This window comes from Ailuropoda melanoleuca, chromosome 10 (assembly GCF_002007445.2).
Source record: "Ailuropoda melanoleuca isolate Jingjing chromosome 10, ASM200744v2, whole genome shotgun sequence".
Taxonomy (NCBI): domain Eukaryota; kingdom Metazoa; phylum Chordata; class Mammalia; order Carnivora; family Ursidae; genus Ailuropoda; species Ailuropoda melanoleuca.
The window spans coordinates 59,269,964-59,292,533 of NC_048227.1; the positions used below are offsets into that span (position 1 = coordinate 59,269,964).

The 22,570-nt window shown below is 36.0% G+C and overlaps 1 protein-coding gene across 1 annotated transcript in view; it reads right to left on the reverse strand.

Moving 5' to 3' along the window:
- The window catches only part of AK9 (adenylate kinase 9), a gene marked incomplete at its 5' end in the record, with an annotated part of 162,390 nt that overhangs the window by 21,864 nt on the left and 117,956 nt on the right, over positions 1-22,570 (reverse strand). The window contains 6 exons of the mRNA XM_034670770.1: positions 8,900-8,965; positions 11,123-11,342; positions 13,599-13,723; positions 14,650-14,910; positions 16,358-16,570; positions 16,961-16,997. Coding sequence (XP_034526661.1) covers positions 8,900-8,965; positions 11,123-11,342; positions 13,599-13,723; positions 14,650-14,910; positions 16,358-16,570; positions 16,961-16,997 — 922 coding nt within the window. The remainder of the gene's footprint in view (positions 1-8,899; positions 8,966-11,122; positions 11,343-13,598; positions 13,724-14,649; positions 14,911-16,357; positions 16,571-16,960; positions 16,998-22,570) is intronic.

Sequence of the window (22,570 nt, forward strand, 5' to 3'; positions counted from 1 at the left end):
CAGCTCAGTTCTAAATGAACTTGTACTCACCTCTCTTGGCTCTACTTAATGGCTCTTCTAACTTGTTTGTTAATTAAAAAAAAAACAAAAACGATATCAGTTTAAAAATAGATTCATTTTGAGGTCCCTGGATGGCTCAGCTGGTTTGGTGCCCAACTCTTGATTTCAGCTCAGGTCATGATCTTGGAGTTGTGGGATCGAGCCCTAAGTCAGGCTCTGCACTCAGAGTGAAGTCCGCTAGAGATTCTCTCCCTGTATCCTCCCTGCCCTCTCTCTCTAAAATAAATAAATATAATCTTTTTTAAAAATAAAAAAATAAAAATAGATTCATTTTTGTTTAAAGGATAAAATTATACAGCATTATATAGGGTAAAAAAATTTCCCTTCATACTCCCATCTCTATTTCCACTTTCCTACCTAGAAATAATTTTGGTTAACAATTTGTTTAAGATCCTTTTAGATGTTTACACCCCCACACACTCCCACACACAGAAAATTATATTTTACACATAAATGGGATCATTCTATATTACACAACTTGCTTTTTAAAACTATAATTTAGCAATGCATTTAAATTTCCTTCCATAAAAAAACATACATCTCATTATTCTTATTTAGCCATTCTTGCACTTAAAAAATGTTTTCTTTTAAGATTTATTTATTTGAGAGAGAGAGAAAGCAAGTGCACATGGTGGGGGAGGGGCAGAGGGCGACGAGAGAGAAACTCTAAGCAGACTCTGCACTGAGCTCATGGAGCCCGATGTGGGGCTTGATCTCAAGACCCTGAGATTATGACCTGAAACGATACCAAGAGTCAGAGGCTCAACTGACTGCGCCACCCAGGCGCCCCTTTTTTGGGTTTTTTGGTTGTTCTCTGGAAACCAATTTAGGAAGTAACAAAGTGAACAGTGAAAGGTAGCCTCTTTTGACCCTTGTGATATTTGTTTTCTCTCTTGTACTAACAACAATGAGGGATTTAGCTAACTTACATTTCTCTTTTCTTCCTCACCTGCTTATTCCCCAGTGTTAGTCATATTTTTAATTCTTTAATTCTACAACTGAGTGCCTGCAATTTTATTTATTTATTTATTTATTTATTTATTTATTTTAGATTTTATTTATTTATTTGACAGAGCGATAGAGCACAACAGGGGGAGCTGCAGGCAGAAAGAGAGGGAGAAGGAGCCTTCCCCCTGAGCAAGGAGCCCGACGTGGGGCTCAATGTGGAGCTCGATCCCAGGATCTAGGATCATGACCTGAGCTGAAGGCAGATGCTTAATTGACTGAGCCACCCAGGCACCCCCCCCAACTTTAAATATGATCCTCAAATTTCTTTTGAGTTATCATTTTTATTTTTTTAAAGATTTTATATATGTATTTGACAGAGAGAAAGAGCATAAGCAGGGGGAGTGGCAGGCAGAGGGAGAGGGAGAAGCAGACTCCCCACTGAGCGGAGAGCCTGATGTGGGGTTCAATCCCAGGACCCTGGAATCATGACCTGAGCCAAAGGCAGATGCTTAACCAACTGAGACACCCAGGCGCCCCTGAGTTATCATTTTTAGATGGGTGTTTTGATTCCCCCCAATCCAAGAGATTGTTCTTAATCTTCTTTTCAAAAACTTTTCCCTCTCTTTAGTGTCCAAATTTTTGTCTCCAATATTTCTACATTTACACTTGTCTGTATGTGTACTTATTTAGTGCTTCATGTAGAAATTGATTCTAAGAATTGAAAGCAAACAGTGTTTGATTTATTCTAAAATGAAACCCAATAAACAATACCAGCCGTATTTTAACTACATAATCCTTATTCACTACAGCTACAGATAGTGACAATGGGGATGCAACCCTATATCAACAAATGTGTACCATTCTGACGTGTCAAGGTCAGACATTATATTTTCTTATTATGCAGAATGATGCATTTTAATTTGCCCCATATGTGGATAATGCTTTTTTTTTTGGTCTCTCCCCTACCCCATATTTCCGGTTTGGTTTTGTTTTTTAGATGAAAGAAGCACTATTCGCAAAATCAATTGGCTACTTTTTTCAGGAAGAATATATTAAAGGCTAATTGTCAAAGATCTTAAATATCTAAAAGCATTCTCATTTCATTCTCATACATTATAAATAGTCAAAAATCATTTTCACTCAGAATTTTAAAGGCATTGTCTTTGTCTTCCATCACTCAGTATTGTTGGTGAGAAGTCTGACAAAAATTTTATCCATATCTTTTGTATGTATCTTTTCTTCATTTTAGAAACACTTAAAATCTCTTTATAATGAGCAATCTCAAATTTCATAAGGATGTATCTAATGTACATCTCTTTTAATTTGTTCTGCTCCGTATTCATTGATCCCTTTGAATTTGAAGATCCTCTGCTTTCTTCAACACTGGGAGCATTTCTTTCAATATTTTTAAGATTATTTCCTCCTACATTTTCTCTCCTTTCAGTTTTTTTTTTTTAATGCATATTGGATGTTGACCTTCCTGGATTGACCCCACATATCTCCAGTTTTTTCTTTTGTATTTTCTCTCTCTTGTATTTTTTGTTCTACATTTGAGAAACTTCTTTGATTTTTCCTTTAAATCTTTCTATTCAAATTTTAACCAATTTAAATTATATATATTTAGCTTCCATGAACTCTTTTTTGCTTTCTGATTTTTCATAGCATCCTGTTTTTGTTTTCTGGATAAAAGTTCTTGAATTTTCTGAGGGAGATTGGAATTTTTTAAATGTTTAGTAAGGTTTTCTGAATTGCCTATTTATTTTAGGGTCAACTTTTCTGTTTGCTCATCTTGCTGCTCCTTTGTATTGATAATTTTTCTCAAGTATATGGTAATCCTTTGTGGCTCATTCATTTTTACGAATGGAGGGGGCCAAATTGATTAATTCAGAGCAACTGCAAGCTCGGGTATGTGAGCAGGGCAGGTTGTATCGTGCTTCCATGTGAATGAGCTATGAGAATGAGAGGAAGCAGGCAGGATGGATCTTGCTCCAAATGATGGAGGACACCAACCAGCATTTCATGGCACCTATCATCTTCAAGACAGATTATTTAATCACTTTAGAAATTATTTGCCTTTTTTTCTTCATGGAGGCAAATGTCGTTGTTAATAAGGTGCTGGGGAGGCAACCTTAAATTTTTGTGCAATTAACTTTCCTGGACTTTCTAGATAATCAAACTATAGGCACATAATGTGTTCCTTCCTTACAGAACTTTTCAACATGTATGCTATTTCTTTTTCCTATTATATTGTTTTAGCAAGTTCCTTAAATAATGTTGAATTTTTTTAAAGGTCAATATCCTAAGAATCTCCACAGGTTAATTCTTCTTAGGAAAAAAAGGTTTTATTTTTCCAAAATTTGATCTTTTGAAACAGTGCTGTTTTTTCTTTTTCTGATATATTACACTTTTAAGGCCTTATGTTAATAGATACATGTTCTAAAATTCATGGTCTCAGAGATCTGCCTCCAGTATGAAGGAATAAGTTAATTTAGCCTCTAGCAGGTAATAACCATAAACCATGAACAGTACACCTCCCCTCCCCCCAACACACACACACACACACACACACACACACACACACACACACACACTTTATCTCACTCACTCAATAAGGGGCTTGAGAGTAAACAAAGGCAGATTTTGAAAAACAGTAAAAATCTGGAGGGAGCAGTTGGATTAGGGTAAGTTCTCTGATTCTGTGCATTTGCTCACAGGGCAGCTTCCATTACAGTGGTGGTGGCACAGGGTGACTAAAACTCTGATAGGAAGCTGGATGTCTTTCCAGCTGGGGCAACCAGGGGAAGGAGACACAACCAGGGCACTAGAGAGTGAGGGTAAACTTCAGAGTTGAGAGAAGTGGAGAAGGGAACAGCAAATTTAGTTTGTAAAGACTGTCCACGGCTCTGAATCATGCGCATATGGGCTGTTCGAGAACAGTATCAGTTGAACTGCCACCCGCTGCCAGTATGACAGTTTGCAGGGTTAGTCTTACCAAGTAAATTGCCTGCTAAAACAAAAACACCAGCCTTCTCTGGAGGTATACAACAGAATTCAGAATCTCCAGAACATAATATTCATAATTCCAGGATATAATCCAAACTTATTCAAAATATAAAGGTTCAGGAGACATGACCCATTCTCATAAGAAAAGATATTATTAAATACCCACTCTGGGTATTAGAGTTACCAAACAAGAACCCTATGACCAATGAAGAAAAGGAAAACACACTCATAATAAGCGAAAAGATAGGAAATCCCAGGAGGGATATAAAAAATATAAAAACAAACCAAATGGAAATTTTAGAACTAAAAAATACAGTATTTAAAGTTATAAAAGATATCAGATGGGTTTAATAGACTGGAGATGACTGAGGGAAGAATCAGTAAATTTGAAGATAGATTAAAAGAACTGATCGAACTTAAAGAAGAGAGAAAAAAGCCCCAAGATCATTTGGAACAATAGTGAATGATCTAACCTATGAGAAACTGACTTTCAGATGGAGACAGAGAGCAAATAGAGCAGGAAAGATATTTGAAGAAATAATGTCCAGAGTTCTCACAATTTAGTGAAAGACAAATTTACAGATTAAAGTTTAGTGAACCTCAAACTAGATAAATATGAAGAAAATGACATGCAGGCATATCAGAAACTATTGAAAAGCAAAGATGCAGAGAAAATCATGGAAACAGTCAAGAAAAATCATGCAGGAAAACAATTCAAATGACCCTATTCTTTTCATGCCTCTGCTTTCCATCACACCATAGGAATGAATGAAGAGCAACAGAAATGGTAAATACCTGGGTAAATGTGAAAGACTTATTTCCCTTTTAATATATTTAAAATACATATGACAATTTAAAACAAAAACTATAATTTTTTTCTTATGGAGTTTATAATATATTTGGTTGTAAAACAAATAACTGAGTGTAAAGGTTGTTGGATGTAGTGGGGGTGAGTGTAAATGGACTTCTACAGTCACAGGTTTCTAGGGTATTACATGCAATGATATTGACTCGAAGTAGAGTGCGAAAAGCCAAGGATGTATATGTAACAGAGAGCAACCACTAAAAAATAATACATAGAAATATAACTAAAAAGCCAATAGATAAATAAAATGGATTTCTAAAATACATTCAAACAATCCCAGAGATGGCTGGAGAGGGAAAAGAGAAAATAAAGAAGACAAACAAAACAAAATTCATGGTCTCTGAGAAAAAGGACTAGATTTCGGGTAAGCTCTCTTATAACTTTCTATCAGTAGGGGAAGGGAAGGACAAGGCTACAACAGTAGAAGTTTATGTCAGGAGGGTGATGAGATTACACTCAGAATGCTTAGGGAAGAAATGAGACAGGAAGAAATGGAAAGAGGAGAAGTGCAAGACTTGTTAGAGTTCCAAGTCTTCCCAAAACAGATGCACGTTAGGCAGACACTAGATTCCCTTACTACGCCTGGTTGCCTTCTAAATATGGATTTTTTGAGACACTGTTCCAAACTACTTGTTTCTCAAACCTTCAAACTCAATCCAAGGGAAGTGAGTGGGAGGGAATAGTTGAAACAGGAGATGGGGATTAAGGAGTGTTCTTGTGTTGATGAGCACGGGGTGTTGCGTGGAAGTGTTCAATCACTATATCGTACACCTGAAACTAACATTACACTGTATGTTAACTAACTGGAATTTAAATAAAAACTTAATAAAAGACTCAATCCCCAACCTGTACACCCCATACACACCTTTGCTTTCTGTTTCATCCCAAAGAGCTCTCTGCAAGTAGACCTTGGACCTATACACTCTGCCTTGTCCCTAGGAGGCCTCAAGGATGGTCTTGGCCTGGTGCTTGGTCCTGAACCTTGTTTCCACCTCATCTGGACGCTGACTTTGGCTCCCCCTTGTACTCAGGTATTTATCTCTATTAACTATTCACCTGGGTGTAGTCACTCACAATTCTGCTGATTTGCGGCCTGGCTTCCTGTCCTGGCTCTTTCTGGCTTTCTCCTGTCTGTGGCTACCCACAATTTAATAGAAGAGACTGAGGTACCAGAGAAGGAGCGAATGAAGAGGAGGAGAGCCAAGATTCTGGAGCGAGGACCAGGAGTAGAAGTGGGGCCTCTGAGAAGTTGGAAGGTATACAAACGAAATCTCTATACAAAGTGGCTGATTTATAGATTATTCTTTAGTCACACTTGGAGACTAAAATTCCACAAGATGGCGACATTTTCCTACAAAATTAATGCAAGCAGTCCCCTTGAGACAAGTAATTTCTAACGTTAAAAATGTGTTATCTGCTGCAAAAAATTCAGACAGTAAGGGCAATGATTTTTGTTAAGGAGGAGAAGACAACCCTGGGAAGGGCTTTATCTGCATATGGTCCACAATTAGTTGTGAAAAGGTGAGTCATGGAGCTGCACTTTCTATACAAAAGGCAAATGATGAAAAGGCCTCTGGTTCTGTTCATGAAAGCAGGCTCCAGGGTCTATGTAGAGTCAGAATGGATTTGAGTCAGGTGTCACATTAACTGACTATAGCTATCACACTGGGTGATCCTTGAGATGCTGCATTTTGTTTAGTGTTTGTCTGAGGCAGTAGCAGGACATATCACAAAATTCTCATCAAAGGAGTGAAAAAAAATCAATACACAGTTTTCATCTTTGATTCATAAAAAATTTCAGGAATTATCTTCCCAAAGTCAGTTTGTATAAATTAATTGTGTGGGGATATATAGCCAATTTTGTAAAAGAGTAAGTCTTAGGAGAGCTAACTTACAAAAACCTACTTAATTTATAAGATAGAATATTGAATTTTTGAATGAAAAATAGTAAGAAATCCCACCATTCTAATGTTAACAAATAGAAAAATTAAAAATTAAGAACGTTTAAAATTTATCTGAAAACTGATTCTCTTAAGAAAAAGGAGGTTTAGCTAAAAAATAGCAAAGAGGAGAAATTAAAGTATTTTCAATTCAGGAAACCAGATATTATCAACTTTTTTTCCATTTTACAAAAAAACCCTAGGTTCAGAGAAATCAAGAAACTTGCTCAAGGTTATACAACAGCAACAAAACAACTGTTGAGTGCCTACTATGTGTCAGCCCTATGTTAGGCACTGGGGAGCCGGCAGTGAACAAAGTCAGCAAGAACTGGAGAAAGGATACCAGTTTAGGTCAGATCAACCCCAAAGGCTGGACTTTTTTGGTAATATGTTGCTGAGACATGTGGAGTGATTCTTTTCTTTTCTTTCTTTCTTTTTTTTTTTTTTTTTTAAGATTCATTTCTTTATTTGACAGAGTGAGAGAGCTCACAAGCAGAGGGAGATGCAGAGGGAGAAGCAGACTCCCTGCTGAGCAGGGAGCCTGATGCAGGGCTCCATCCCAGGACCCTGAGATCATGACCTGAGCCAAAGGCAGACACTTAACTGACTGTGCCACCCAGGCACCCCTAGGGGGTGATTCTTAAGGGGACAACTAGGGATTCCCAAGGGCTAAAGTTAGGTAACTATGCTTGAGCCCAGGTTAGAATGTCTGGATTGTTTGTTTTTAATCCTAAACATCAGCATGACTCCTTGAACACAGCAGAATTTCAGAACATGTTTGTTCAGGGAATGAACAGTAGAACGAGGCCAGAAACTTCTGTCAATTTTGTTCATGGCTGAACCTCCAGCGTCTGAATAGTGTCAGCCATGCAGTGAGTGCTCAGGTCAGGTTTGCTGACGGGCAGGCTGACTGGCTGAATGAATAAGTGAAGATTAAGGCAAATAATGGAGAGCAGGGTTCTTGTTCCTTAGATGGTGCAGAACATTCTCAGTCTAATGGTTTTAGGTCTACTTTTGGTTGTGGATACTTTGGGCAAAGAAACAATTGTCCTGGCCCCTATTCTGCAATGTTTTGACCCCCAGCGACGGTTGCTAGGTATCAACAGTTCTCTGTACTGAGTCCAGCACATCCTGACCAGGGGCAGACATGGTTCCATGGGCAGCAAGTCTTATTTCCTGTGATTCCTCTTCTCTCCTTCCCCTTGTTGGGGTGAACGTTTTTATATGGTCGGAAATCAGATCCCAGGAGAGTCAATTTTGAAAAGATGGTACAGGGTGCTTTATGCCGGAATGAAATGGCAGAAGGCAGGAACCATCCTTTTGTTTGCCTTGGTTACAGGGATTACTTGTAAGCTGAAAGTGTAAATATGAGCCTCAGGTAACTTCTTAGAACTAGTGTGTCTAGTCACACCTCCTCTTTAAATTCTGCACCCCTAAGAAAGTTTGGTATTGGTGTTAGCTAGGTCATTTCGGGAACAGCTCTTCTCTAAACAAAACAAAATCCACGATCTTCAAGGTTTATCTTTTTGAAAAATCAGCAGATGGAGAAAAGGAGTTGTACTGAGTGTGCTGCACGATAGATAAGTCTGAGGGTTCATGGGCTCTGCCTCGGTCCATTCTTTATCTCGACATAATCTTTATTTTAGGTCCAGCACAGCTTCACAGACTCCCTGTTTAGACCTCAGTCCCAGACTCCCAGACTATCTCCCTGGTGCATGGGCTGCAAGTGTGAAAAGCAAAAACGAGAATCTCAAAGAAGCATAGTTTAATGTAGTATGATATTTTGAATTCGATTATTTAAACTTCTTTAGTGGTTTTCCTTCCTTTAAAAATGTTCATTTTTCTGACTATAAAAATAATGAGGGGTCATTGTAAACAATTATGGAATAACAAAAAATACAAAGAAAAAAGTGATACATAATCTTACTACTTAAACATAAACTCTCTGTATTTCCTCCAAGACTTCTTCTAAACATTTTTTAAATTTTATACTGTTGATATATAAAAAATATGTAATATATAAATATTAAATTGTGGATATTCTGCCTTTTTTTTAAAAAAAGCAACCATTTTATTTACTTACCTCCGCTTTATGTTTTTTTTCTCTCTTTGCTAGAAGTTCAGCCCTTCTTTTGGAAATCATATCATCCTGTTACAGAAAGAGACATTTAAACATTTTAGTGGATAATGATAAAATTACTTTTTAAGTATTAGTATATATGTTTTTTCCCAAAGTGGGAATAGCATTTGGAGGGAAGGATGGTAAACTTTTCAGAAAAACTCATGATGGTGTAATTATGCTACCATATCCTATTGTCTCTGGAACTTCTCAATAGCTATGTCCCTCAAGAGAGATAAACAGCACATGGGGGGAGCTACTCTTTCTACAAACTTTAGAATGCCTTTTCGAATTTATTATTTATTTGTTTGCTTTGGTAAAGAGCACCCCTAATCAGATGCAAATCAGATATGATTTGCAAATATTTTCTCTCACCCAGTAGAATAACTTTTCATTTCCTTGACGGCTTCCTTTGTTGTGCAAAATCCTTTTAGTTTGATGTAATCCCCATTGGTTGACTTTTGCTTTTGGTGTCAAATCCAAAAAAATAATTGCCAAGACCAATGTCAAGGAGCTTACCCCCTACGCTTTCTTTTAAAAGTTTTATGGTTTCATAATTATGTACTGTATGGTGACTAACATATCATAATAAAAAAATTGAAAAAATAAAAGTTTTATGGTTTCAGGTCTTATGTTCAAGTCTTTAACCCATTTTGGGTTGATTTTTGTGGATAGGATAGGATAGGGGGTCTAGTTTCATTCTTTAGCATGTAGCTTGTCCAGTTTTCCCAGCATGTACTGAAGAGACTATCCAACCTCCATCATACACCTTTGGCTTCTTTCTTGTAAACTAATTGACAATATAGGCATGGCGTTGTTTCTGGGCTCTCTCTTCTGTTCCATTGATCTATGTGTCTAGTCTGCTATTGAACCTCTCTATTGAATTTTTCAGTTCAGTTATTGTATTCTTCATCTCTGTGATTTCTGTTTGGTACTTTCTTATATTTTCTATCTCTTTCTTGAAATTCTTACTTTGTTCGTGCATTGTTCTCCTGACACTGTGAGCATCTTATGAACATTGTTTTGAACGCTTTATCAGGTAAATCACTTATCTTTGTTTCAGTAAGATCTATTTCTGGAGTTTTCGTTTGACACATATTCCTCCTCTCTTTCTTCCTTTCCTTTGACTCTGTGTTGGTGTCTGCACATTGGATAAAGAAGCCACAGCTCCTAGTCTTCACAGAGCTGTCTTGAGTAGGAGATGAATCTTACCAATCAGCCTGGACTGAGTTCTTGGCTGTCTCTCAAACCTCTGTGATTGTCCAAGCTACTTTCTTTGTTCTCAGTGGCTCCCAGTTGTTGAGCATGTGCCACAACCTGTCAGAGGCCCAAAGGGGAGCATCACACACTGCATAGATGGATTGGAAGCTGGACTCTCAGGCAGCAACTGTTTTGATGTGGATGATACAGGTATTTTCTCATTTGTCCAATGTGTATGAGTCACTCAGCTAGTTTCTGGATTTCTTTCAGAGAGAATTGCTTCATGTGTAGCTGTGGATTCAGTGTGTGTGTGGGAGATGAATTCAGGAGGCCCTTTTATCGCCATCTTGGGTGGGATCCCAGGGTACCCTATCTACCATATTTCATTTATCCATTCATCAGTTGATGGATACTGGGTGGTTTTCACTTTTTGGCTGTTATGAATGATGCTGTTATGAACATTCATATATAAATCTATGTGGATCTGTTTTCATTTCTGTTAGATGGATTCCTAGAAGTGGAATTGCTGGATTCCCTATGACACTTTTGAACATTCTATGTAATACTCCTCAGATTTCAGTTTTGGAAAAGATATCCTAAACTAATATCTGGATCTGTTTCACTGTAGGCTAACATGGCCTTGATGGATGGTGTCATCATTCCAGGAACTAGTGAAAAAGCCACTGAGAAGTTTAATTCTTTATGTTGCCTCTCCCACTTAGCTCCTGTGTCTTATATAGGGATACATTAGTGCTGCCACTATCTTTAATTTTATTTGCCTTGGAGAGAAAAGCATTAACATATTGCAAATCACATAGGCCTCAAATAATTTTTAACTAATTATAAATAGTATTAATATCTGATTAAAAGTGTTTTCATATTGACTGTGGTATTAAAATCAGAAAATTACATTTTTGTAAAGACCACTTTATAATTTCAATAGATGTTGAACAAATTTACTCCTATGTTTTTTTACTGGATACATACCTTGATTTTTGCCTTCAATTCTTTGATGAGTTTTTTCCTTTCTAATTTTTTCTTTTGTTTCTGTTTCCACTTTTCAATTTGGGAAGGAAGGAGTCGATCAGAAATATCTTGATCATCAACTTGTATAAAAACAGCAGCATCTGGGAAAAATCCACGTTCCCCCAGAAACAGGGCTTCCTCAGGATATCGTGGGAAACCATCTAATATAAAACCTGTGGAACTTGGTAGAAATTTCATAATTTATTTGCTTTAATTATTATATTATAAATATTGATTTAAAAAGAAAAAATATTAATAAATCACAACTTTATACAAGATGTGCAATGAATAGTTTTAAAAGTTTACTGTGGTATCTTTAATTTCTTATAATATACTTGTGTAAACATGGTGTGTTTTCTCCCAAATGTATTGAATTGGATTAAAACGATAATATTTTATGCTTATTTTTATAGTATAGATAAGTTCTCTTAAATTTAGTCTTAATATTTGATGGAAAATTAAAAGAAAACAAGTTCTCTGCTTGGGAGGAATGCCCAGTCTAATGACTGTGTCACCCTTATGTAAAGGTGGGTTTGGCCAGCCCATTTCTTGTGGGAATCTACCTTTGCACACTTTTTCTTCTAGTGACGCTCCTTTCATGAGACAGTTTGTACCCTCTTCTGTGGGTCCCTTATGATCAATGACAATTACTAATGTATGCATCCTGGCTCATATGTGTAAGATGATTATGTTCAAATAGAATTATAAAATTTGCACAGGTATGATGAAACTATAAGGATCAGAAAAATAAATGGAATGTGACTACATTTTTATTATTAAACAATCAGGCTTTAAGAACTTGGTTTTGTTTATTTAAAAGAGTCAATATCGGTCCCCTTTTGAATGAGAATTTATCCTGTTTATCTAAAATTTGGGTTGTTTTAGGTATTTGTATTTAGACATATGTTTTCTTCCTCATAGGACTTTTATGAACATTTGACAACTTGAGTCCTTATCTGACATTTTAAAATATTTCCTATCCTATTAAGTGGGCAAATTTTTATATTTTGGCTATAAGATGTATATCTTTTTCTTTAGGGATGCCTTCAGCATAGTTTCTTCTGTGAGAACAATTTCATCCCTACTGTTCCAGCTGTCCCTTCTTTGTCAATGACTTCTAAATCTCTACCTCTATACCCAACTTCTCTTTTGAGTTTCAATTCAGAATTTTCTAAAAGCTGTTTAGTTTCTTCATTGAAATGCCCTTCAGGAATTATATATGCATCATACTGTCAAAAATCAGACTCATTCCCACTGAGCAGGGAGTCTGATACCAGGCTCAATCCCAGGATCCTGAGACCATGACCCGAGCTGAAGGCAGACTCCCCACAAACTGAGCCCACAAACTAAGCCACCTAGGCGTCCCTCACTTTTTACTTTTACTTTTTCAATCCATACGCTTTTTTTAAAAAAATTAATGTATGGTGTGAGGTCAGGAGCTAAATTAATGAAGAACCACCCATGACTACATCAGTTTTTTGTTGTTCCTTTTGTTTTTTAAAGATTTATTTATTTATTTGAGAGAGAGAGAGAGAGCGCACGAGCAGGGGGACAGGCAGAGGGAGAAGGACAAGCAGACTTCATGCTTAGTGCAGAGCCCGATGCAGGGCTCGATCCCATGACACCAAGATTATGACCTGACCTGAAATTAAGAGTCAGATGCTTAACCGACGGAGCCATCCAGATGGCCCCCATGATTGCGTTGTTGCAGTCAACCTGCCTAAGTTTGTCACAACTAATGAGCCAATTTAGGCAGCAGGAAATTAAAATTAAAGTTGATGACGAATCACCTCGCTCACTCATTTAGGCCATGGACTAGGTGAAAAAGAGTGTGCAGAGGAGCACTGGGACTGGCCGGTTATTTGAATGCTCTATAATATAGTTTCTTTATCTCCAATGTGAGATAATAAAAGTTTCTATTCCATTGGGTAGTTGTAAGGATTAAGTAAACTTATGCGAATAAAATACAGAACAGTATCTGGCACATAGTAAGTTCCATATAAGGGTTGCTATTACGGGTACTATAATAAGTATCATTTCTCTTTCTTCTGATATATACCAAAGCACGACATTCTGATTAGGAAATTGCGGTGAAGTTTTAAACTCTGATGGCATGAAGATTCTTAAATTTGTCCTCTCTGAGGTCAGGCTTGTTTCTGGCTTTTAAGAAAGGGATAGCACTCTGGACAGTTATTAAGTTGTCTTAACAGTAATTATTGAAAGGCTCCAAGGAAAGGAGTCCAGCCCATCACTGGTGTACATGGATTTAGAATATGGTTGCTCAACCATGACTACACAGCAAATGTTTTTAATGTGTAGAATCACTGGTTTATAAGTAAAAGAAAAATCTTAAATTTATGCTGGATTACATTTTTAACTTTTAAGAACAGAGCAAATAAAAGTCAGTAATTGTATAATTCAATATAAAATAAGATACCGTATTGGTTCCTTAAGCCACCACTCAGAAAGAATTGTTTCAAGAATTTCGGGAGGTAATGGCTCATTTTCCAGTAGATTTAATTTGATTGCTTCTTCTTCTTCTGTAAGTTGTACGTCTGGAGGCTAAAAAAAACAAAAATCAGAAAACAAAAAAAAAATTAAACTCTGTATTAGTAAATAGTACTCTATTACATAGTTGATTAGGATGAGACCTTTTCTTCTTAGGCTATTTTTAATACTGCTGCTTGTTAACAGTTTAAAACTTGAACTTTTTTTTAAATCAATATTTAATATGGTTTAAAATATCAAATTATATATTATAGCTAAGAGGAGTTACTAGTGATTAGCGTGACTGATTTTCAAACATGGCCTCAGGATATATTGTGTCATCACTTTTTGCTACTATATGGTTTAATGTGTATTACGCACCCATAAAGCTTAAATAATTTTTGTCATTTATCTTGTAATTCTTCAACCTAGATCCTAATTAAAGGATGGGCCAGCCAGGCAGTCATTTGGAATATAATCTATACCTACATCCATTTATAAGGGGATCACTTGAGAAGGGTCTAACTATATCAGAAATGGTGAAAAATGAGTTAGAATTAAGAACTTTCTCTTTACAACCCCAGAAAGAAACCACCTAAGAGATATATAAAATTTCTTATGATGCATCATTAGAAATTAATATTTTGAGAATTCTGCTGGTGCTGGGGCAGATTTTTATGATATTTGATAGAAAACAGAAAACACAATAAAGGAAAACCTTATAGTCTGGGTCAGATATACCAAATAACAGAATCCTAAATAAATGCCATGCAACAGTCTTATCAGGGAAAGCTTTTCAGATTTTTACTGGAGTCATGTAAAACTTAGCATTTGTATTCTAGATGAACAGTAAGATATGTATTTAACATATGGGGAGGATGACATATGGGGAGTTAATTTTTTTTCTCCTTCCTGGAAACTTTATAGAGTTTTATAATGCTTATATTCTACTTCCCAAAAGTAAGCCTAATTATCTGCAAAGAGAGTATTCATATTACTACCGGCTTCCTTGTATTTTCTTCTTCAATCTTGACATTGGCCTGAATTGCAAGTTCTTCAAGTTCTTGTTTTGTAAACCGTTCTTCATCAGAAACTTCTTCAAATTCACTTCCAATTTTCTTTTTGGTTTTGAGCATTAGTTTCTCTTGAAGAAATTCTTCAAACTGAATGTGAAAAATGCCCCATTTTTCTGCTAACTGTCTTCCACAGACAGTTTTGCCAGAGCCACGGGGGCCTATAAGGCATATTCTTACTGGAGGAGCCTGCCACAGGGGGTGGGTTGGGGAGAGGTAGGGTAGGAGGAGAGTGAAGACAAGGAAGTTTTGAGTAATTTAGAAAACATAAGGCTATTCATTGCTCTCCCTAAAACTGAATTATCACTTCACAACACCAGTGTCAGAAGGCACAACCATACACATATTTCAGTAGTCCTCCTGAGCAGCATATAAAAATTAAAGTTCATGAAAATAGCCCAAATTATTCAGAAGCATTTAAATCATGTTCTATATGTTCTGTTTAAGAAGGCATTGGAATTAGGGACACTGGCTGGCTCAGTCAGTAGAGTATGCAACCCTTGATCTCAGAGTTGTGAGTTCAAGCCCCATGCTGGGTGTGGAGCCTACTTCATCGGGGGAGAAAAAAAGAAAGTATAAGTGACAATGTATTGTGATTTGTATAATTTGATCTTGTAATCCCATGCTAGGGAATTATACTGATACAATAATTCAAAAGAAACAAAGAATGACGTGCCCAAAGATTTCCTAAATACTATTTCATATCCACAATGACAAATCACACTATGAAAATACTGTGAAAAATGTCTAACAATTAGATGTTAAAATGGTACATCAAAATGATGAAGCATCAAGAGATCTATGTAGAAATATATAAGCTTTCATTGATATAATGTTAAGTGAAAAAGCAGACTATAAAATATTACATACACTGGAAAGAATACACATCCATGTGGAAAAGGGCGAAAGTAAAATAAAAAAATGAAGGCTCTTGTCTAAAGCTGGTGCAATTATGCGTGTGCTTTATTTTTAAAATGGAGAAAATATTACCAGTAAAATATACATAACATAAAATTAACCATTTTAACCATTTTTTCCAGTTAAATTCAAATATTTACTTATTGAGATGGTATACTTAAATACCATAAAATCCACCTTTTAATGTATATAATGCAGTAGTTTTGAGTATATTCATTTTAACCATTTTTAAGTGTATAAATCAGTGACATTAAGTACATTCACAATGTTGTGCAACCATCACCACTATCTGTTTCCAGGACTTTTTCATCATCCCACGCTGAAACTCTGCACCCGTTAAACAATAACTCCATTCTCTTCCCTGCCTGCCCCCAGCTCCTTGCAACCATTATTCTATTTTCTGTTCTCTGTGAAACTGCCCACGTACACAGCTGCCTCTTAATGTAGCAAGCAATAAATGTAGCTGGGTCTTTTTACTTCAGTTAAAAAGACAGATATTATATGTTGGTTTGACACAAGTCATTACTGCAGAAATCAGAAAAGATAATTGTTTTACATTATATTCCAAAAAGTTGTTCTTGGAACTTAGATATTTTCACCATGTTGTTATATCTGATTGGGGACTTCACTACTAAGTAAAACGATGAAGGCTGGCACTAAGTCCTTGAAAAAGTACTCATGAGCAATCGTTAAGATTGGACAGGAATATTGTTCTTACCTTTAATGGTTCTTTATGAGCCACGTACTCCTCAGGATGCTCCAGAAACTTTTCTTTAGCCTCAGGACTTGAAAAGTAGTAGATCTTTTCTCGATATTTAGCTGCTTCGTCTCTGCTGCCTGGTTGTAGGATGAAGTTTTCTTTGAGAAACACTGGACAAAAGTGCTTTGTATCTCCTAAGTGCCTTCTCTTCTCTTTAATTCTATCTTCATTCTACAAATATTATTCAGTTTTGGGAACAGTATTAAAAGTATTTTGATGTAAGACTGAAAATTAAGTAAAAATAAATTAAAATAATGTGTATTGAATAATACTGAAGCCATAACAAGATGCCTTTAAAACAATCCACAAAAGGCCAGTTCTTATACTAATTTAATTAAATAAAATATCAGTTTCTCATATCCCTCTAAGCTCACATCTTGAATAATGTCTACTCCATAACAGTATATCTTTAAAATACTCAACAATTTTATGTGTACCCTTCCAGCCCCTTTTTTCAAAGTATATCCTACCAATACACATGTAAAAATATACACATATTTAGTCATAGACACAGTATTTCAAGAAATACCAATGGGATAATACTTTACAAGACTATTTTACAACAAGCTTCTTGTCAACAAGACATAAGGACAACTTTCTGTAAAGGTGAAAACATGAGACTAATCTACACTTTTCTTGCACCACTCTTGTTCAATTTTTATATGAGAGTTACGCAAACTAGAAAATAAGCCGAGAAGTATTGCTATTTTTGTGTGATGTGGAAGATTTTTATTTATTTAGAGAGTGTGAGTGGGGAGAGGGGCAGAAGGAGAGGGAGAAAGAGAATCCCAAGCAGCCTCCGCTCTCAGCATCATATGATGCGGGCTCGATCTCATGACCCTGAGATCATGACCTGAGCTGAAATCAAGACTCCAAAGCTTAACCAACTGACCTACCCAGGTGTCCCTATGATGTGGAAGATTTTAAGCAACATAGGAATTATCTAATCAACAAAGGCATATTAGAAGATTTGCATAGGAATTATCTAATCAACAAAGGCATATTAGAAATGATTTGTAACTCCCCTCTATCTTGTTTGTTCAGCTTTCACCTTTCTTCCTAAGCAAATTTTAGGAATTCATATTTTGAAAATCCTTTTTATCTTGACTTTAAAATTAATTAGTATAAAGTTCCTATAATTTAAAACAACCCTGTTTTTAAAATTTGATCATATACCCATTATTATTTCAAATGTTATTTGCTTCTTCTTTTTACCTAATTAGACTTGTTAGAAGTTTGCCTATTTTATTACACTTGCCAGTGGACCAACTTTTCACTTTTTGAAATTAGGTCTACTGTTTTTATTTTGTCTTCTTTTCCTATTTTGTTAATTTTTGACTTTACTCTCCTTTCTACATTCTTTTGGTTTATTTTGTTGTGCTTTTTTCCCAGATTCTGGAGTTGAATGCTTTGCTTAATTAATTTTTCCTGCTAATAAGTTCACTTTAGGTAGGGTTGCCACACATAGAAAATAAGAATGTGGCTTCCAGTTATATTTGAATTTCAGATAACAAACAATTTTTTAGTATAAACTTGTACCACATATAGAAATTATTCTTTTATCTGAAATTCAAATATATCTGGGTATCATGTTTATTTTTAATCTGGCAGCTACAATTTCTACTTCTGCCATACTACAAAGCATTTATACGTGATTTTTTTTTAAGGGCTAAAAACAATATATTTTTTTATTTTGAAGCTGAAATGTATAATCTATCAAAATTAAGGATTTTGATAAAGCTGAAATAAGGTCATGTGACATTTAAAATTGTGTTGAATTCTCAAATCTTTGTTCTCATTTATATGACTTTTTATAATGTATTCAATTATAAAATGAAATTTTATTTAAATTTTTTTTTAATTTTAAAGAATTTATTTATTTATTTGAGAGAGAGAGAGCGAGAACACACAAGCGGGGGGAAGGGGCAGAGGGAGAGGAAGAAGCAGACTCCCTGCTGAGCAGGGAACCCAATGTGGGACTTGATCCCAGGACCCTGGGATCATGACCTGAGTCGAAGGCAGATGCTTAACTGACTGAGCCACCCAAGCGCCCAAAATACAATTTTATTTAAAAGCATTATTGATTTCACAGTAGAAATATATGCTCTTTTTTTAAAGATTTTATTTATTTGACAGAGAGATCTTCTCTTTTAGAAATATATGCTCTCAAACAATATTGAAAGTGTAAGTTCTGACCTTTGTGAAAGTCAGTAAAATTTCGTTTCATGAGAATTTTATTTTATGTCTTAAAGATTTTATTTATTTACTTATTTAATTAAAAAAATTATGTTATGTTAGTCACAGTACTTCGTTAGTTTTTGATGTAGTGTTCCATGATTCATTGTTTGCGTATAACACCCAATGCTCATTGCAATACATGCCCTCCTTAATAACCATCGCTGGGCTAACCTATCCCCTCACACTTCTCTGAAATCCTCAGTTTGTTTTCTGGAGTCCATAATCTCTCATGGTTCGTCTCCCCTTCTGATTCCCCCCATTCATTTTCCTCTTCCTTCTCCTTTTCCCGTCCCTTTCCCTCTCCTTCTCCTAATGTCCTCCATGCTATTCCTTATGTTCCACATATAAGTGAAACCATACGATAATTGTCTTTCTCTGCTTGACTTATTTCACTTAGCAGAATCCCCTCCAGTTCCATCCATGTCGATGCAAATGGTGGGTATTCATCCTTTCTGATGGCTGAGTAATATTCCATTGTATATAAGGACCACATTTTCTTTATCCATTTGTCTGTTGAAGGGCATCTCAGCTCCTTCCACATTTTGGTTATTGTGGACATTGCTACTATGAACATTGGGGTGCATATGCCCCTTCTTTTCACTCCATCTGTATCTTTGGTGTAAATACCCAGGAGTACAGTTGCTGGGTTAGGGTTTATTTATTTATTTGACAGTGAGAGCACAAGCAGGGTGAGCAGCAGGCAGAGGGAGAGGGAGAAGCAGGTTCCCACTGAACAAGGAGCCCTATGCGGGGCTTGATCCTAGGACCCTGGGATCATGACCCCAGCCAAAGGCAGATGCTTAACCAACTGAGCCACCCACACCCAAGAATTTTATTTTAATTTATTTTTTACTTAAAACATTTAAAAAAATTTTATTCATGTATTTATGTATGTATGTATTTATATAAATTCCAGTATAATTAACATAGTTTTATATTAGTTTCAGGTATATGATATAATGATTCAATAATTCTATGTGTTTCTCAGTGCTCATTAAGGTAAGTGCACTCTTAATCTCCTTCAGTTATTTTCCCCATTCCCCCACCCACCAGTTTGTTCTCTGTATTTAAGAATCTGGTTTTTTTGTTCGTTTCTTTTTTTCTTTGTTCATTTGTTTTGTTTCTTAAGTTCCACATGAGTGAAATCATACAGTGTNGATACAAAAGACTAATTTTAGACCCAAAGACACCTCCAGATTGAAAGTGAGGGAATGGAGAACCATTTACCATGCTGATGGACATCAAAAGAAACCTGGAGTATCCATTCTTATATCAGACAAACTAGATTTTAAAACAAAGACTATAATAAAAGATGAAGAAGGACACTATATCATAATAAAGGGGTTATTCAAAAAAATCTAAAATCATAAATATTTATGCCACTAACTGGGGAGCAGCCAAATATCAATTAATATTTGATAAACTCATTGATAATAATACAATAATAGTAGGAGACTCTAACACCCTACTCAGAGCTTTCAATGATACACTGGACCAGATGGACTTAACAGATATATACAGAGCATTTCATCCTAAAGCAGCAGAACACACATTCTTCTCAAGTGCACATGGAACATTCTCCAGAATAGATCACATATTAGGTTGTAAATCAGCCCTCAAACAGTACAAAGAGATTGAGATTATACCATTTATATTTTAAGACCATAATGATCTGAAACTTGAAATCAAACACAAGAAAAAATTTAGAAGGACCACAAATACATGGAGGTTAAAGAACATCCTACTAAAGAATGAATGGGTCAACCAGAAATTAAAGAAGAATTTTAAAAATACATGCAAGTAAATGAAAANGTGTGTGTGTGTGTGTGTGTGTGTATGTGTGTGCGTACCACTTCTTTATCCATTCATCTGTCAATGGACACTTGTAAGTTTTCACTTCCCTGAATCTCCAGGGCCCCTGCTTGTCTCCCTCCCTGCTTCCTAATTCTCCCTTTAAAACTTCCATCTACTNAGAAGCAAAAATGTCTCAAATACACAACCCAAACTTACACCTAAAGATAATCATCTGCAAGTCAATCAACATGATACACTACATGAATAAAAGAAAGAATAAGAACCATATGACCCTCTCAATAGATGCAGAAAAAGCATTTGACAAAATAAAGCATGTTTTCTTGATAAAAACCCTCAAAAAAGTAGAGATAGAGGGAACATACTTCAACATTATAAAGGCCATATACAAATGACCCATAACTAATATCACTCTTATGGAGAACAACTGAGAACTTTTCCCTTAAGGTCAGGAACCAGACAGGGATGTCTATTCTCACCACTATCATTCATCATAGTACTAGAAGTCCTAACCTCAGCAATCAGACAAGAAAAAGAAATAAAAGACATCCCTATCTTCAAAGAAGAAGTCAAACATTTCTCTGTGTAGACATGATATTGTGTGTGGAAAACCTGAAGGACTCCACCAAAAAATTTCTAGAACTGATGAAGGAATTTAGCAAAGTCACAGGATAAAAAAATCAACCCACAGAAGTCTGGTGCATTTCTATACATCAATAATGAAGCAGCAGAGAGAGAAATCAAGGAATCAATCCCATTTATAATTGCACCAAAAACAATAAGATACCTAGGAATAAACCTAACCAAAGAGGAATAAGATTTGTACTGTGAAAACTACAGAATACTTATGAGGAAAATTGGGAAAGACCCAAGGAAATGGAAAAACATTCCCTGCTCATGAATTAGAAGAACAAATATTGTTAAAATGTATATACCTCCCAAAGCAATCTACACATTCAATGCAATGCTTATCAAAATACCACTAGCATTTTTCACAGAGCTGGAATAAATAATTCTGAAATTTGTATGGAAACAAAAAAGACCCCGAATAGCCAGAGGGATGCTGAAAAAGAAAACCAAAGCAGGAGGCATTACAATTCTGGATTTCAAGCTGTATTCCAAAGCTGTAATCATCAAAACAGACACTTAGATCAATGGAATAGAATAGAGAACCCAGAAATGGACCTTCAATGCTATGATCAACTAATCTTTGATAAAGCAGAAAAGAATATCCAAAAGAAAAAAGGCAGTCCCTTCAACAAATGGTGTTGGGAAAACTGGGCAACCACACACAGAAGAGTGAAACCGGACCACTTTCTTATGCCATACACAAAACTAAGCTCCAAATGGATGAAAGACCTAAATGTGAGACAGGAATCCGTCAACATCTTAGAGGAGAGCACAGGCAGCAACCTCTTTTACCTTGGCTGCAGCAACTTCTTGCTGGACACATCTACAAAGGCAAGGGAAACAAAAGCAAAATGAACTATTGAGACTTCATCAGGATAAAAAGCTTTTGCACAGCAAAAGAAACAATCAATAAAACTAAAAGGCACCCTACAGAATGAGAAAAGATACTTGCAAATGACGTATCAGATAAAGGTCTGGTATCCACAATCTAAATAAAGAACTTCTCGAACTCAACACCCCAAAAAACAAATAATTCAGTCAAGAAATAGGTAGAAGACATGAACAGATATTTCTCCAAAGAAGACATCCGTGGCAAACAGACATGAAAAAACGCTCAGTATCACTCATCAGCAGGGGAATACAATTCGAAACTACAAGGAGATGCTACATCATACCAATAAAATTAACAACTCAGGAAACAACAGATGTTGGTGAGGATGAAGACAAAGGGGTACCCTCTCACTGTTGATGGGAATGCAAAATGGTGCAGCCACTCTGGAAAACAGTATGGGGGTTCCTCAGAAAGTTCAAAATAGAACTGCCCTACAACCCAGCAATTGTATTACTAGGTATTTATCCAAGGATATAAACATAGTGATTTGAATGAGCACAGGCACCCCAATTTTATAGTAGCAATGTCCACAATAGGCAAAATATGGAAAGAGCTCAGATGTCCATCAACAGATGAATGGATAAAGAAGAAGTAAATAT